Source organism: Anoplopoma fimbria, chromosome 13 (assembly GCF_027596085.1).
Source record: "Anoplopoma fimbria isolate UVic2021 breed Golden Eagle Sablefish chromosome 13, Afim_UVic_2022, whole genome shotgun sequence".
NCBI classification, from domain to species: Eukaryota; Metazoa; Chordata; class Actinopteri; order Perciformes; family Anoplopomatidae; genus Anoplopoma; species Anoplopoma fimbria.
Genome location: NC_072461.1, coordinates 4930760 through 4945115, shown reverse-complemented (window position 1 = coordinate 4945115; position 14356 = coordinate 4930760). Strand labels below are relative to the sequence as shown.

Genomic DNA, 14356 nt, shown 5'->3' with positions numbered 1-14356 from the left:
TTTATAAAAAGAGACCCAAACAGGTCAAGTGGGTTTCTTCGATGGTGGTGATTCATGTAGGTGTGACACACAAATTATTTCTAGGCTGGCATGTCATATTCAAATTGTATTTCCCTTTCAATCTCAGCTATACTCTCTGTGGAAAATATAGATTTTTATAATAAAAGGCAATTTGAAAAGGCAAATAGACTAGGTAAAAACAACATATGCATCACTGCATCACTCAGAAAATAATCATCAAATCACCTGATATAAATATTTCACCACACAGAACACATCATTTAAACATCAGGGACATTTTATTCACTCTTAAATCCTTAGAACTTCTTAAAAAAACAAATACCCCCAATGACTCAGCTGAAAACCCAAAATACACCAAATAGCCTCACTGCTTTGGAAAACAAAAAATGTACAATTTCTACACATAAAACAAAAAATAGCACTACACTTGTCAAATGCCAAGTAAACAGCTCAGTATACAACCTGAACTCAAGTTTGAAATAAGGTAGCAAATATTAGTTGTGTATCATCATTCCAGAGTCAGAATTTAAGTAAAGGCCATATTTGAACAGAATGTCTCAAACTATTATGTGCTGTGATTTTCTTGGAAAAGAAACTAAAGATCAGTCATTTTTTAAGACCAAGACTAAGAAAGACCAGAGCTGATCAATTATTATCAGTCTGATAAAAGGAGAAACTTGCAAGATTGGGTCAAGATTGGGTTGGCAAAAGAATAACCCTGTTGGATAAGGTTGAATGAAAAGATACAGTAGGCTACATAAATAGCCGCAATTAAAACAACTTAATTTCTTAAATACCAGTGATCCAAGTTTCCACAGTTGTGTAATACATCTCAATTTTAAGATGCACTTGATAAATTATGATTCAAAAACTAAATTTCAGTTTTTGAGTGAGGAGAATTTCAAAATATAGTATAATTATCTGAATCAGCATGTATACAGCACTGAGGATCTAATAGGAGAAAATAACAACCCATAAGAAACACACAGACATCTACAAATGGACATATGTTTCACATCTGATTCCAATATATATCCTATATTAATGTCTCAACGGGAAAACATCTCTTCCCAGCATCTTCATGTCACACGCATCAAGTGATATTCTTCCAGTAGTGAACTCTTAAAGCTTACGTCAATTGAACATTTATAAAAAATATATCACAGCTTTGCATACCTGTCATTTCTTAAATGTGTATGCTTCACTTAAAAATACAAATATTTCTACTTATTGCGAATCAACTCAATTAATTCAGATCCTGATTATCTTCCTCTCTGTCCTGTTGCTGGTTAGATGGATTTGGCTTAAGGTATGGCTGCAAATGAGCTATCATGCTTTGGATACAGCGAGCCTTTCTCTCCATGATATCCTCGAGTTTATGGACATACTCCTCAAATGCCTGTTGAGAGACAGCGAGACAGTGAGTGGGGACAATTGAAATCAATTTTAAAACATAGTTTACAAAACGTAAGGAGCCAAAAAATGTGGCTTTGATTCATTCTGACCATATCAGGTTGCTGGCACAGAAGAGTCCCCTCTTTAAGACATAAAGCTTCCATCTCTTCTAGCTGCTCCCAATGGGCCTGGACAACACAACACCTAAAGTTGGATTGGATAAGAATAACACAATATTTTATTGAAGCTAATAACCTCTAGGTTGTGATTACTCCATTACTGTGAAATACACCACAGCTTATCTAAATCTGTCACCAAAGAGGTCAGTATGATTTCTGTATCATGTCTGCAGGATTATCATGTTATCAGATTTCAATATCACCTAAACACAGTTGGGTATCATCAATATTTGTAGTTAGATTAATACTAGTGGTGTCTCAGTTATGTGCACTGGCTTCTCAAACGCTCATTTAGGATGATTGTTGAAACAACATTGTGATATTCCTGTTACTTACTGCCTGTGATCCAAATCTTCCAGCGTGGACAGATTGATTATTTTCTGATTGTTGGCGCTCTCTTGCCTATTTGATTTTGTAGGACCACATGTAGAGGTTTTAAGTGCGGATGCAGGAGGTATGTAGCCCAGGACTGCAATAGCTGGTGTAGTTTGGGGTTTCTGATTGTTCTCTTGGTCCTGGCGAGAGACCAGCATAACCTCAGGGATTGGAGGCTTCATCATACCTGGAAAAGATTAAAAAAGTTCACATACTAGTTCTTAAGCACTAGTTAGTCCACACACACATAACCATCATTTACCTTTTCCACAATAGTCATATGTGAGACGTTCTTTTTCCCCTTCCCTCCTGTTATCTTCTCCCCTTTCAGTCTCAAGAGGACACAGTGAGGTGCTTTTCTGTTCCCCTTGTAGGAACGAGGCAGTGGCAGTCCGTTGGTCCACTTGAAGCAAGGAGATGCTGATGGGGTCCATGATGTAACTGAGAGAATCTGCAGTCACTTCTTGAGGTAAACCAGACCTTTTGGCTTTTACCTCTGGATGGTTGTGAACCCTAGTGTAAGCTGGACTTTCAGATAATATGTTAAGGGGCTCAGCAGATATGTTACAACCACTCCGTGTGATGGGAGTAGTGAGAGGTACTGTGGCCGATTGAGAATTTGAAAAGTCTGTTCTATTGGCGTGAGCTGCAAACCGTGGTTGCTCTTCTCTATAGCTGCTTGAAGGCCCTCCATGTTGAGCATTTTGAATTGGCAGAGGCACGATGTTTGAGGGGCATCTGCAATGTTTAAACTTAAGGGAGAGATCACTGAGTTTATTAGGGGTCAGGAGTGCGTTGGTAAGTCCACAGGCTGGGGAGAGGGGTCGTTCTGCTGGAGCTCGTTGATGGGATGACTCAGCAGGAGGGTGGTTAAAGAGGATGTTGCTGTCAATGCTGCTGTGAGTGGACAGTAAACCGTAGCCATCAGCTCCTTCTCGCTCCTCAGTACTCCACACTCCATCAGTTGGGACATCTGAGGGGTTTATTTCTTCCCCACCCTCTTCTCTACTCTCTTCTGAGTCACAGTTGTACACCACTAAGGCCTCTACGTCAGCTGGCATTGCACCTGTCATCCTGTTCGCCCGCTCTGTCTCTGTTGTAGTAGCCCACCTCCTCTCTCTTCTTCCTTCTGTCCCAGCTGGCTTCCACTCTCTCCTCCTTACTCTTACCTCTCCTTCCCCGGTTCCCTTCTGTGACCTCTTCTCATGTTTACCTCCGTCTTGTCCAAATATTGCCTCTGTCGCCTCCCTAGATACCCTCCACTTTTCACCAGCACCATCTGAACCACCGTGACCAACCTCATCCTTATTTTTACTGTAGCTTGGAGAGGTTTCAGCTTGTAAGCAAATCTCTCCACTGGGGAAGAAAGACAACTGTTTATTGTTACAAGCAGCCCTAACCTCAACATTAGCTCTGTATGCATCCAAAACCTCTTCCAAACCATGATAAATACGGTTAGAAACTGAGAAGCGGGAAGAGTGTTGGAAAGAAGAAGAGGAAGATGGAGGGACAGAAAAAGAGAGCGAGGCCTGATTAGAAGAAGAATAGGACGGACATGTTGAGGGTGAGGAGAGATGGACGGATGAAGAAGCTGATGAGGGCATAAACTGCTGCAGCTGCTGGTGATACTGTCTCAGATGCCTCTCCTGCTCCTTATTCCTTTCATCATCTTTTTGTATATCCCTTACACTTAGCCTTTCTACATCACTACATGTGTCTCTACTGCTTACCACTTGTCTTCCCTGTTCAATCTGTCTTCTCTCCTCCTTTCTTCCCCCTTTCAAAGTGCTCTGCTGATTCTCTTTTTCTCCATGGGTGAATCCAGATTCCTTCTGCACCTCCCTTAAGAGAATCTGCTCATCTGTTGCTTGTCCAATGACCAGCCCTGCCATGATCTGTCTGTCACCATCTGAGTGGCCTGCACTGTCAGTTACTCCATACCTTTCTCTTCTTCTACCTTCCCTCCCACCTGTTCTCTCACTCATATCACCTTTTCCCAGCAGACCTCTGACTGGTGTAATTTGTTCAAGTCCAATCCCATATCTTGTGCTTGGACTTGTTTCCTCTCCCCATCTACTGTTTTTGGGTGTGGAGCAGAGAATGGAACCCCTTGTGGTAAATCTCGAGGTAGGTATGTTGAGGCCAAAATGTCGCTCTAACTTTGGCTTTTTAGGGGGACTTTTCCCTCTGGTTCCAACCATGTTCCTTCCGCTGCTACTGCTGCTGCTGCTGTTGGACAGGTTTCGTTTGGGGGAGTGCATTGTCTTGCCCCTTCTTCCTCCTCTCAGCCCAACTTGTCCCCTCAACTCCTTGACCCTATAAAAAAATCAAGAAGATGTATAACATCTCAAATAGCAGTCACTGATGATTGTCTCTATAGTCCCTGCCACTATCAAACTAATTTTAAAAAGTCTGTATAAGTTGTAAACAATGGGACCAAGATGAAAAAAGACACTCTGTATTTGAAATATTATGCTATTTTAAGTTTCCTCGATTTAAAGTAGGAAGAATTAAATCCTTTAGGGCTCTAAGAAAAACAACAAAATTCCAGCGAATATCCCATGCACAATAATTGTACAAACTTACCGGTCGGCGTATCTCAGTGTATTTAGTGTGTGTTCAGTTGCTAAGTGACCAGGTGAAATGTTGGCAATCATGCAGGTCATTGAGTCTCCAACAAACGAGTCTTTCAAAACCTAGACAGGAGACAATGTAGTCCAAAACACAGGAGAGTATAGTGATCAAACTGGGCAAAACAGCAAGCAAGATATTTATTCACATTGTATCGCTAACATACAAAACAGAATTGCAAGTGTCAAAATTCTTAGTACCTGAGTAAGTTTGCTTTGTCTGAAAGGTGTGTGCGACCCTTGATCAAGGGACCGGATACATTCTTTAAGCTGAGAAAAAAAACGTACAAATAAGAAAATATGTAAAATCCTTCAATACCTTCTTCAATCTCTTTGACTTTGTGTGTGATCTCGGAGTGTGTGTATTTGTGTATGTGTGGTTCTGTGTGTGTGTGTGTGTGTGTGTGTGTGTGTGTGTGTGTGTGTGTGTGTGTGTGTGTGTGTGTGTGTGTGTGTGTGTGTGTGTGTGTGTGTGTGTGTGTGTAGATGTGTGTGTCTTACAGCCAAAAGACTCTGGTTGATCTCAGCTCCCTCCATACGACTCTGTCTATCTGGTTCTTTGGTATCTGATGCCCTCTCACTTCCTGCTAGGTCCACAAACCACATTCTACAGGCACAAACACCTTTCTTAGTTCCGTAATTTCACACCAATACTACTGTGCTTACCTGATCTACTATACAATAACCCTAGTAGTGATTTAAGTAGAAAACACAAAACCGTCAGAAAGTGTGTACACCCAAATTAGCCTACAATATAAAAAAACACATGCTGTAACTTACCTACCAGCAATCTTCTGGTTTGTATCTCTAAGCTGAATCTGAAGCAAGGCATGGGAACGGGAGGAGAGGGGATTCACGCCACTCATCCCTTGTGTGCGCTCTTCTGTACCTCTTGAAATCACCTTTGTATGGGCAATGAAGAATGCAGCAGGTAGACATGGGAAAGAGAGAGATCATTCAACGAGGAAATCATAGAATTTTTCTTGTTGGGTAATATTTCAAGTATATAAAGGTACTCAAAAGTCTGCTGGTACATCTGTGAGGATATGAACACAACCTGAGTTGCTAGCTAGAGTTGATAAAGGACTTAAAAGTATGTATATTTACTGTTGTATTTCAGCAAATATCTTTAAGTACCTAGAAGTACTATACTACAATCGAGTGTTTCTAGTGACAACAAAAAAATACGTAAAGGCACAGTGTGTGGGATTTTTTGGCATCTAGCGGCGTGCTCGCAGAATGTAAGCAACTGAATACCCCTCTGCTCACTCCCTTCTTTCCAAGACTGCGGTGACGTGAGCCACCGAGCGAAAAATCTTCCAACACTCAGAGGCCATCCTTTCAATTACAACACTTGCAACGGAAGTCAGAGGGCAGCTAGAAGTACCTCTGTTTTGCACTCGGCGGCTCATGTTACTGCTGTTTTACAAGCGTGTCACAAGAACTAGGGTGGCCTTCAGGTAAAATAAAAACAGGAAAGGATCCTCTAGCCAGTGTTTGGTTTGCCTATTCTGAGCTACTGTAGAAAAAGGTCTTTGCAACACGGCAGACTCAGTGAAGAGGTCCTGCTCCCTATATATGAAGGGCTCAGTCTAAGCTAACATAAACACCACGATTCTTAGTCTTCTTCTCAATGAATATTAGGTTCAATTTCTGCTGATTAATTCCCTAAAATGCCACACACTGGACTATAAAGAGGCAAGGTGAAACTCTATCGTGGTACAAAGTAATTTGTCGTCTGCCATGACTTTGATAGGCATTATTGCTCAAATGAAATCAATCATATGTTGTTTTTTTCAAATGGCAGATTTTGAGAAAAAGTTGGAGTGCTATCAAGCTCTTGACTACACAGCGTGGACCTGAAGATATTTGTAAGGAAAGGGTGAAACCTCCAACAGTGAGCTGACTGAGTCCACTCTGACATCACGCAGCCCAACAATGTGAACCACATTTTGTCCATCTTCCCTGGCAAACAACCTAATGAAGGAAGAAATAAAAATAGAGAGATTAACAAGGAGAAGAAATCAAGAAAGCAATAAAATCAAGAGGTGCTTTGATGATGATTGTACCAAAAATGTATCATGTCTATGGGAAAACTGGGACATCTGTTTGTGACCAATTGTTATATGGTTATCTTTTAATCTGTTTTCAAAAGCAACTCATTATTTTAACACAACACACACTCACAGACAAACACACACCTTTTTCTGTGGTCCAACAGGTCATACAGCTGCCCACAGTAGATTTCAAAGAAACTGACATACACCAGCAAGGGTGAGTGCATGTGAGTGGTGGAGAGGTAAGCAAAGATGTCCAGAACTGCCAGTGCATACAACCCTGGTCTCACAGGAGAACCCAACATGGTGTGAGTCTTCCCTGCACCTGTCTGGCCATATGCAAAGCAGGTGGCCTTACCTCTATGGACACACAAAGAACAGATAAAACCAACAAATAAAGCTAGCTAGAGAGCACAGAATCGTAGAAACACAAAGCATGTACTTCAAGCCCCAAAATTGATTCATTTGGACTTTAGGGCATTTGAAAAGAAAGGATCATATGTCAATGCTAACCTACCCATTGAGCATGTGCTGTACCAGAGGATATGCTGTTCTTCGATAAACCTCCTCATTGGAGCTCTCCTCCCCAAAAACCTGGTCAAAGTAGAACCTGTGCTGCAGGGACAAAAGAGCAAGGGGCCAGGCATTAAATAAACAAAACAACAGCATGATGATCTGACAAGGTGACCCTATACACCATTTGGTAGTTAAAAGTGAAAAACATTCCTTAAAGGTGCAGTCTATGATTTTTATATTGATAACTGCTGTTAATTCACTATCTATTGTCGAAATAGATAACACTATGGTGATAGCGCCTATGGCCCACTAATAAAAGTATTTCAATGTTTACATATTTGCAGTATTACCAACTAAGTGTCTCTGGCAACATGCCCGCAGGGGAAAAAGCTGTTTCACAGTTTTATATACATTGTACACAAATGGAAATATGTACACAATTCTAAGCACGTATCAACAAAAAGCTTCATACTGCTAAACTCTGAGAACAATTCCCTCGTTTTTACTCAAATTAAAATTAATTTTGAACTAGGATGGAAATGTTGAGGATTGCCACACTAACATCATCACAGTTTGATTATTATGTGGGTTTATTTAAGACACTTCTTTTTTTAGTTGTACCTACAGTATTGATAAAACACCTTTTCTGACAAAACATTGATCCTTCATTGTTTCCCCTCTAGACATTATATCTACCTGTAGTATGTACTGTGAGAGATCCACAGCCTCTTTACTTTCATGGACAATCACACACTCTCCACTCGGAGTTGTTACAACATCTGCCTCTCCTCTCCTGCACTCTGTACGTGTCAGAGGTCTTTTCCTCAGACACACACTGATCCGTTGCCCCACTGGTTGCCTGCAAAACACACACACACACACACACACACACACACACACACACACACACACACACACACACCAACCCGCAAAGTGAAGATGATCATGTGCAAATGAAACAATGTGCATATGCAAAAGAAGACAGACACAATCCCATAAAGAATGTAAATCACAAAGACATTGTGCATGCATAGGAAACCTTTACTCAAGTGTTGTAGCCAATTGGATACGTTATATTACTTTCTGAATGTCTTTCATGCTCAATAAATGTATTTAACATGCCGTGGCTGTCTTTACTAAGATGCAAATCTGCAAGTAGAGAGTTACCAGTGGAGACAACACCAACCACTGCCACTTACTTTTTGTTTGAAGCAGGAGGGGAACTCAGTGGCAGTCCGTAGTTGTAGCCAGCTGTTCTCTTTGATTCATAAACAGGTGTTGGCTTAGACGTGTGTTCAGTAGCCATGTTACTGCTTATTTCGGGATAGAGTTTTTCCTCCCTAGAGATTCCTTTTTTAACTTTTTGCCCAACTAGTTTGTTGCTTATCCTACTTTGAAAATCCGGCCTGTGGTTGTTCATCACTTTGGAAGCACTTCCAGTGTCAAGCTGCACAGGTACAGCTGATACTTTGCCCTGGCCTGGCACAATATTTCTGTTATGACTTGCGCAGACATGAACAGTATCTTCTGGACGAGAAAGTAGCTTTAGAGGATGATCCATGGTTTCACAACTGAAATCAAGCCGCCTGCGAACGTGTGAGGGTTTGGAAAAACTTGTTGCATTCAGCTTACTCACAGCAGCACCTTTCTCATCGTCATCATCACATACATCGTCATCAGGATCTACACAACCGTCATAAGTAAAACTACTTTCTGCTCCAGGGTAGCCTTCATTTCCACCATCCGCATCGTGATTTGCATATTCATTTTCATATTCAAGATCAAGAGTTTTGACCATTTGGACCAGATGGAAGAGCCGAGTCCTTTCCTCCATAGAGCGGATTCCCAGGATGGGGTAATCCTCCATGGTCAGCACCGAAAGGTGGGCTGCACGATGAACACCCAATGAGGTAAACCTGAAGGGCAGGAAACAGAGGAAGATAGATGGTCAGAGGAGAGGACAGGACAATTGTGAGTTGAATGTGATGTGAGTGAGCTTACTGTACCTGGCATAGTAACTCTGTAGCCCGACAGCCCTCAGACACTCATAGAGGCAAAGTGGCATTTCCTCACCTTCCTTTTCTCTCTCTTTTTCTTTTACTTCTCTCCACTTATAACCTGGCAGGGGCAGACATGTTGCTTTAGTCTCTCCGTCGGTTGGTGACACAAAGCAAAGGCATGCAAGAAATGACTGCAGGCTACAACTAGAGTACTTTTTGGACAACAGGCTAAAAATACAGAAATAAACTCACAACAACTTCAAACTTGAATCGCCACTACACAAGCTCCCTACAAGCTCCCTACACTGCTTTTTCCAAGACAGGGTGCCTTGCTGTTTTCTCTCCCTCAGTGATTCCTGTCAGACTGATGGCCAATGGTCCGTCACTGTGTCATTACTACCACGCTGTACAGTCGTGGTGTCAAGCAAAGCACATAACACTGGTATGATGCTGAAATTTGACACTTGGCCTGTGTCCTCGCAAATATGATAAATATAGCAGACACAGACATGCAACTGTTGCTTCCTTGACTTCTACAGTAGATTGGCTGGCAGCTGCGATAGTCCTGCCATATGCCACTTGTACGAGACCCTCTTCATATGCATGCATTAGGTGAGAGAGCTGTTCATTGTGGTGTTTGTGAAACAGTACACTGCACCAAATTATCCCCCTCCTTGAGGTCTATATTTTCTTCCGGGGTGTGCCAGAGTTCTTACAATTTTTTGGGATTTGAGTGTCAGCAACTGTTAATTCTGCAAATTAAATGACAAGAAGACAACCTGCAGAGCAGTATACATTACACTTATGGCCATCTTATTAGCCACAGAGAATGAAGTAAAGAGGAAGTGGGTTGTTGACCTCTCTCCATAGCAGGGATGGTCTGTTATTAACAAAATTAAGGAAAAATTGTTGGGATTTTTGATTTTTTTTATCAAATCTAAATGAACATCCTGCATAATTCCTGGTTCGATACCCGGCTTCGGCAGTCGATGTGTCCTTGGGCAAGACACTTAACCCCAAGTTGCTCCTGAAGGCTTGCCATCGGTGTGGACTGGATGTTGCATGAATGTTAGTTAGAGTCTGATGGTGGCACCTTGCATGGTAGCCTGTCATCAGTGTGTGAATGGGTGAATGATATGTAATATACTACTGATTGTAAGTCGCTTTGGATAAAAGCGTCTGCTAAATGACTGTAATGTAATGTAATGTAATGTAATAATTAGATAATGAAGAGCTTGTGCTTCACAAATAGTTTTATGTATGAAATGACAAACTGTAAAGCTGATATGTTTCTCCAAATGGCAAAATTAAATAAAAAAACGTACCTGAATCACTCGAGACTCTCAAGCAACAAGTGAAAAATGAGTGAACACGACGGTTCAGCTGAACAAGCACGGACCGACAACATGCATTAATTTTTCACAAAGTTAGACGCTTGAGTAGTATCACTATTTCCGTACACAAGTTAGGTCTCCATAGCGACAAAAACGCTTTTCAAGCTGTGTGTTAAGAGCACAACTCCTGCACAGACAGGCCTTGATGAGTAGACCTAGGATGCGAAATCACATCTGATTTAAATGCAGAATGTCAGAAGGACAGCCGGTCAAATTACGCTCAGATCAGCATGAAAGAGAGATTATCCCCCAGAGGGCTTAATGCCCACCAACTAACCTGCTGAGACAAAAAGCCTTCTCAGACTAAACCATGAGGATATTTGCCCCACTGGCTGTTCAATAGACTGTATGGAGAGCTGAGCACTGGACGACTAATATACTTATTTGATTTAATAATATATATATATTCTGGGTTTATTAATAATAGAACACATTATTGTATTTATTGCGCTATTTTTCACATTCTTGAACTAATATATTGTATAAAGCATGGTATAGACAACAAGGCTACACCCATGCTCTACTTTACAATAAAATACATTTTTAAGCTGGCAATTTAGTTAAGCCTAACAAAAATAGAGATAAACACAATCTGCATAGATAGATAGATAGATAGATAGATAGATAGATAGATAGATAGATAGATAGATAGATAGATAGATAGATAGATAGATACTACTAGAGATATGTACTGTCTTTTTTAATAACAGTTTTATTTGTTGTTTTATCTTCATTATTTACCTGTATAGGCCTGCCTTAACTGTATATTACAGCCTTTACCTAACCACAGAATGCGTTCATGCATACTTTGTGCATACATGGCACACTCTCTGATGCAATTAAAGCCATAAAGGGGAAGGACGCCATGGAATGAATGTTCACCAGACCTTGTTTCACTGGGGACAACATTGGACGTAACACACAACACTGGCTCTTCCTCAAACCAGTGCAATGTTAAGACAGCTCTGCCTCTGCTTTGACAATTGGCTGTAAACTGGAAACACTAAACGGTAGGCGGGTTTAACTTTGCCTTGCATTGAATGGGTACTTAATTATTAACTCAAAGAAGCAGCATTAAAGTAGAAACAACTAATGTAATGGTCTGTCCATGTTGATTTCTGAATTCTGTATTGCCCTTGCTTGTGAACTATATGCAGAATTATGCACCACACTTTGTATCACTTTCAGAATTCTTTGAAAATACCAGCTTTCAATGTAAAGACACATTTACACTGGGGATGAAGTAGAAATTGCAGGTCGCAGGACTTTTAAACCAGTCCATTCCTGGAGAAAACAGAGTGCTCCCTTCATTATATGAACTATTGCAGATAATCTTGACTAAACCCTATAGTGAAAAAGTTTGTGGACTACAACATAAAACAAAATCTGATGGATACAAAGGTTTCTTGGTATTTATCTTTCTTCCCCCTTTCTCTCTGTGACCCGGTTCAGTTACAGAGATATTATTTGTACAAAAACAAAACCTGTGCCCTGTCCTTTCCATGTGAATTGCATTGCAAGTGAATTAAGTCTAGTAGGTTTGCATAAAAACAATATTCATTACTATCTATTTTGCTATTAATCATGTCCTCACAACTAACATTAATTTTAAACTATATACTTATTCATACCAGGATACCTGCTGTAAGAGGTGATCAACATGTCTTCTGAGGAGGAGACTTCTCAGAATTCGTCTTCTTCTTGCACTCCCCCTCGCTCTTCCTCCCCCTCCTCACTTCCCCCTGCCTCCCACTTCATCGGGAAGAAGGAGGACATTGTCAAAGACGGGCGCATGACGAAGGTGGTGAATGGATGCAGAGATATACTGGTTCTGCACCACCAGGGGCAGCTTCATGCAATGGACACACGCTGCTACCGTAAGCTCTGTGTGTGTTGGTGTTGTTTTTGTTGACAAATGCAGGAAGCTATAATTGTACAGCCTGTCCTCACCTTACGTTTTTTTCTCTTTGAAACATTTAAAAGATGTTGACAATTATTGTTGTATAATTTTTTGAGTGTGGAATTTACTTTCTGCAATGGCTCATCACACTGCAGCCTATAATGCCACTTGTTTTTCCACTAACAGACTCAGGTGGTGCATTACAGTATGGAGACATTGAAGTAAGTTATATATTCTCTTTATATTGCACTAAAGTAGCCATTTAATTATTAAAATATGTTTTCTGAGTTTGTTGCAAAGGCCTTGTATAAGCTTTCCTGTGTATAAAATATATTTCAGAAGTTTTCTCATAAGACTACCTCTATAGCTGCTACAGTCTTGTGTCTCTAATCACTTTCATGCTGTGCCATCATCAGGAGTTTAATGGGCGGCTGTGTATCGTGTGTCCGTGGCATAAGTACAAGATCACACTAGCAGAAGGGGAAGGGCTTTACCAAGCTGTGGAAGATCCTACAGCCAAACCCCTGAGAACACACTGGCGCTCCAAGGGTGTCAAACAGAGGATTCACAAGGTCACTGAGGTCAAAGGGAATGTATACGTAACACTGAACGACTCTAGTGAGGCCATCCAGTCAGATGTCTACCAGACTGAGAGATATAGGACTGGCTTACTCAAGGCTGAGCCAAAACCCATGGCCAGGAAATAACCAGAGACTAAAGGATTTCTTAGAGGTGGTGGATTACTCAAACACAAATACTGGAATGCTTCAAGGAAAATGTTAGAAGTTTGTTGTCTTTCATTGGAAAGCATATCAAACCTTTCAGAATCTGTTTGTCTCAATAATAATTAGCATAAAACTGTTACTAAGTGTATGAGCCGGTAAGCCTGTAAGATTTATACAAGTCAATCTATGATGGACATAAACATCTGACAATGATGCATAAACCACTGTAGTAGAATCAATATAGGACATTCAAACAGCAGTTGAAGGATGTGGGTCATTTTAGTGCTGATTTTTTTGCTTCAAGTAGACATCCATAAACATTTAGAGTTTTGTGCTGTTTACATTCACTGTTCAGTACTGTACTCTTGCTCTAATGGACACTGTTTTTGCAAGAACAGAAAACAGGGCATTACTGAAGACATTGAACAAATAAGTAGGTATGATTAATAAATGCATTCAATTACTGTAGTTTATTCTAACACCTGATTTAGCAGTTTTTTTATACTGAACTGGGTCTTCTACAGAATATTGTGGTTTCTAATTATTAAATGTTACAAATAAACTGTTTATTTTTGGTAGACAAAAAGGATGATTATTTTTATGTCCCATTGACACTGTAAATAATATGAGACTTGTTATTATGATGCCATTGTGTCACTTGTCATTATATACACGACTTAGTTCTTCTGAGCACAAATCACACAGGTCTAGAACTATAGATAGTTACTTTGCTGATTTAACAACCAAAACATGAAATCAGCTTGTCAAATATGAAGCATTGGTACATTTGAAACTACCCAACAGTACCTAGCAGTCAAATGAGCTCCAACTCTACCAACTACAACAGTAAAATTCTACTTCCACGTCATTGTTTAAGCTACTACATGCAATGATGAATATCACAATCACAGTTGTTGTTTGTCTGCATAAAAAATACTTTACCTTTAATACTTAAAGTACATAATATAAGATAAGATAATCCTTTATTAGTCCCGCAGTGGGGAAATTTACAGGATTACAGCAGCATAGAGATAGTGCAAACAAGAGACATTGTAAAAAAAAAAAATAAAATAAAAACTAAAAAACTGTATTATAAATAAGTAATAAAAGTACTAAACAGGAAAGAATTATTAAATAAGTAAAAACAAATTAAATAAAATAAAA

The 14356-nt window shown here is 40.2% G+C and overlaps 2 protein-coding genes across 2 annotated transcripts; one reads left to right on the top strand and one right to left on the bottom strand.

Annotated features, from left to right (window-relative positions):
- Nucleotides 1-1267: 1267 nt before the first annotated feature.
- LOC129101833 (uncharacterized) lies at nucleotides 1268-9238 on the bottom strand. The gene is made up of 13 exons (XM_054611776.1): nucleotides 9180-9238; nucleotides 8810-9089; nucleotides 7175-7272; nucleotides 6802-7017; nucleotides 6490-6577; nucleotides 5381-5502; nucleotides 5102-5207; nucleotides 4802-4870; nucleotides 4557-4666; nucleotides 2233-4286; nucleotides 1932-2157; nucleotides 1527-1620; nucleotides 1268-1420 (listed from the first exon to the last, which is right to left on the bottom strand). The coding sequence occupies exons 1-13, from the start codon at nucleotides 9236-9238 to the stop codon at nucleotides 1268-1270; spliced, it is 3675 nt and encodes a 1224-aa protein (XP_054467751.1).
- A 2225-nt stretch (nucleotides 9239-11463) lies between these two features.
- On the top strand, nucleotides 11464-13772 carry LOC129101618 (Rieske domain-containing protein). Its single transcript, XM_054611502.1, has 4 exons — nucleotides 11464-11577; nucleotides 12202-12444; nucleotides 12654-12688; nucleotides 12884-13772. Exons 2-4 carry the CDS (start codon nucleotides 12228-12230, stop codon nucleotides 13172-13174), a joined length of 543 nt encoding a protein of 180 aa, XP_054467477.1. The 5' UTR covers nucleotides 11464-11577; nucleotides 12202-12227; the 3' UTR covers nucleotides 13175-13772.
- The last annotated feature ends 584 nt before the right edge of the window (nucleotides 13773-14356 follow it).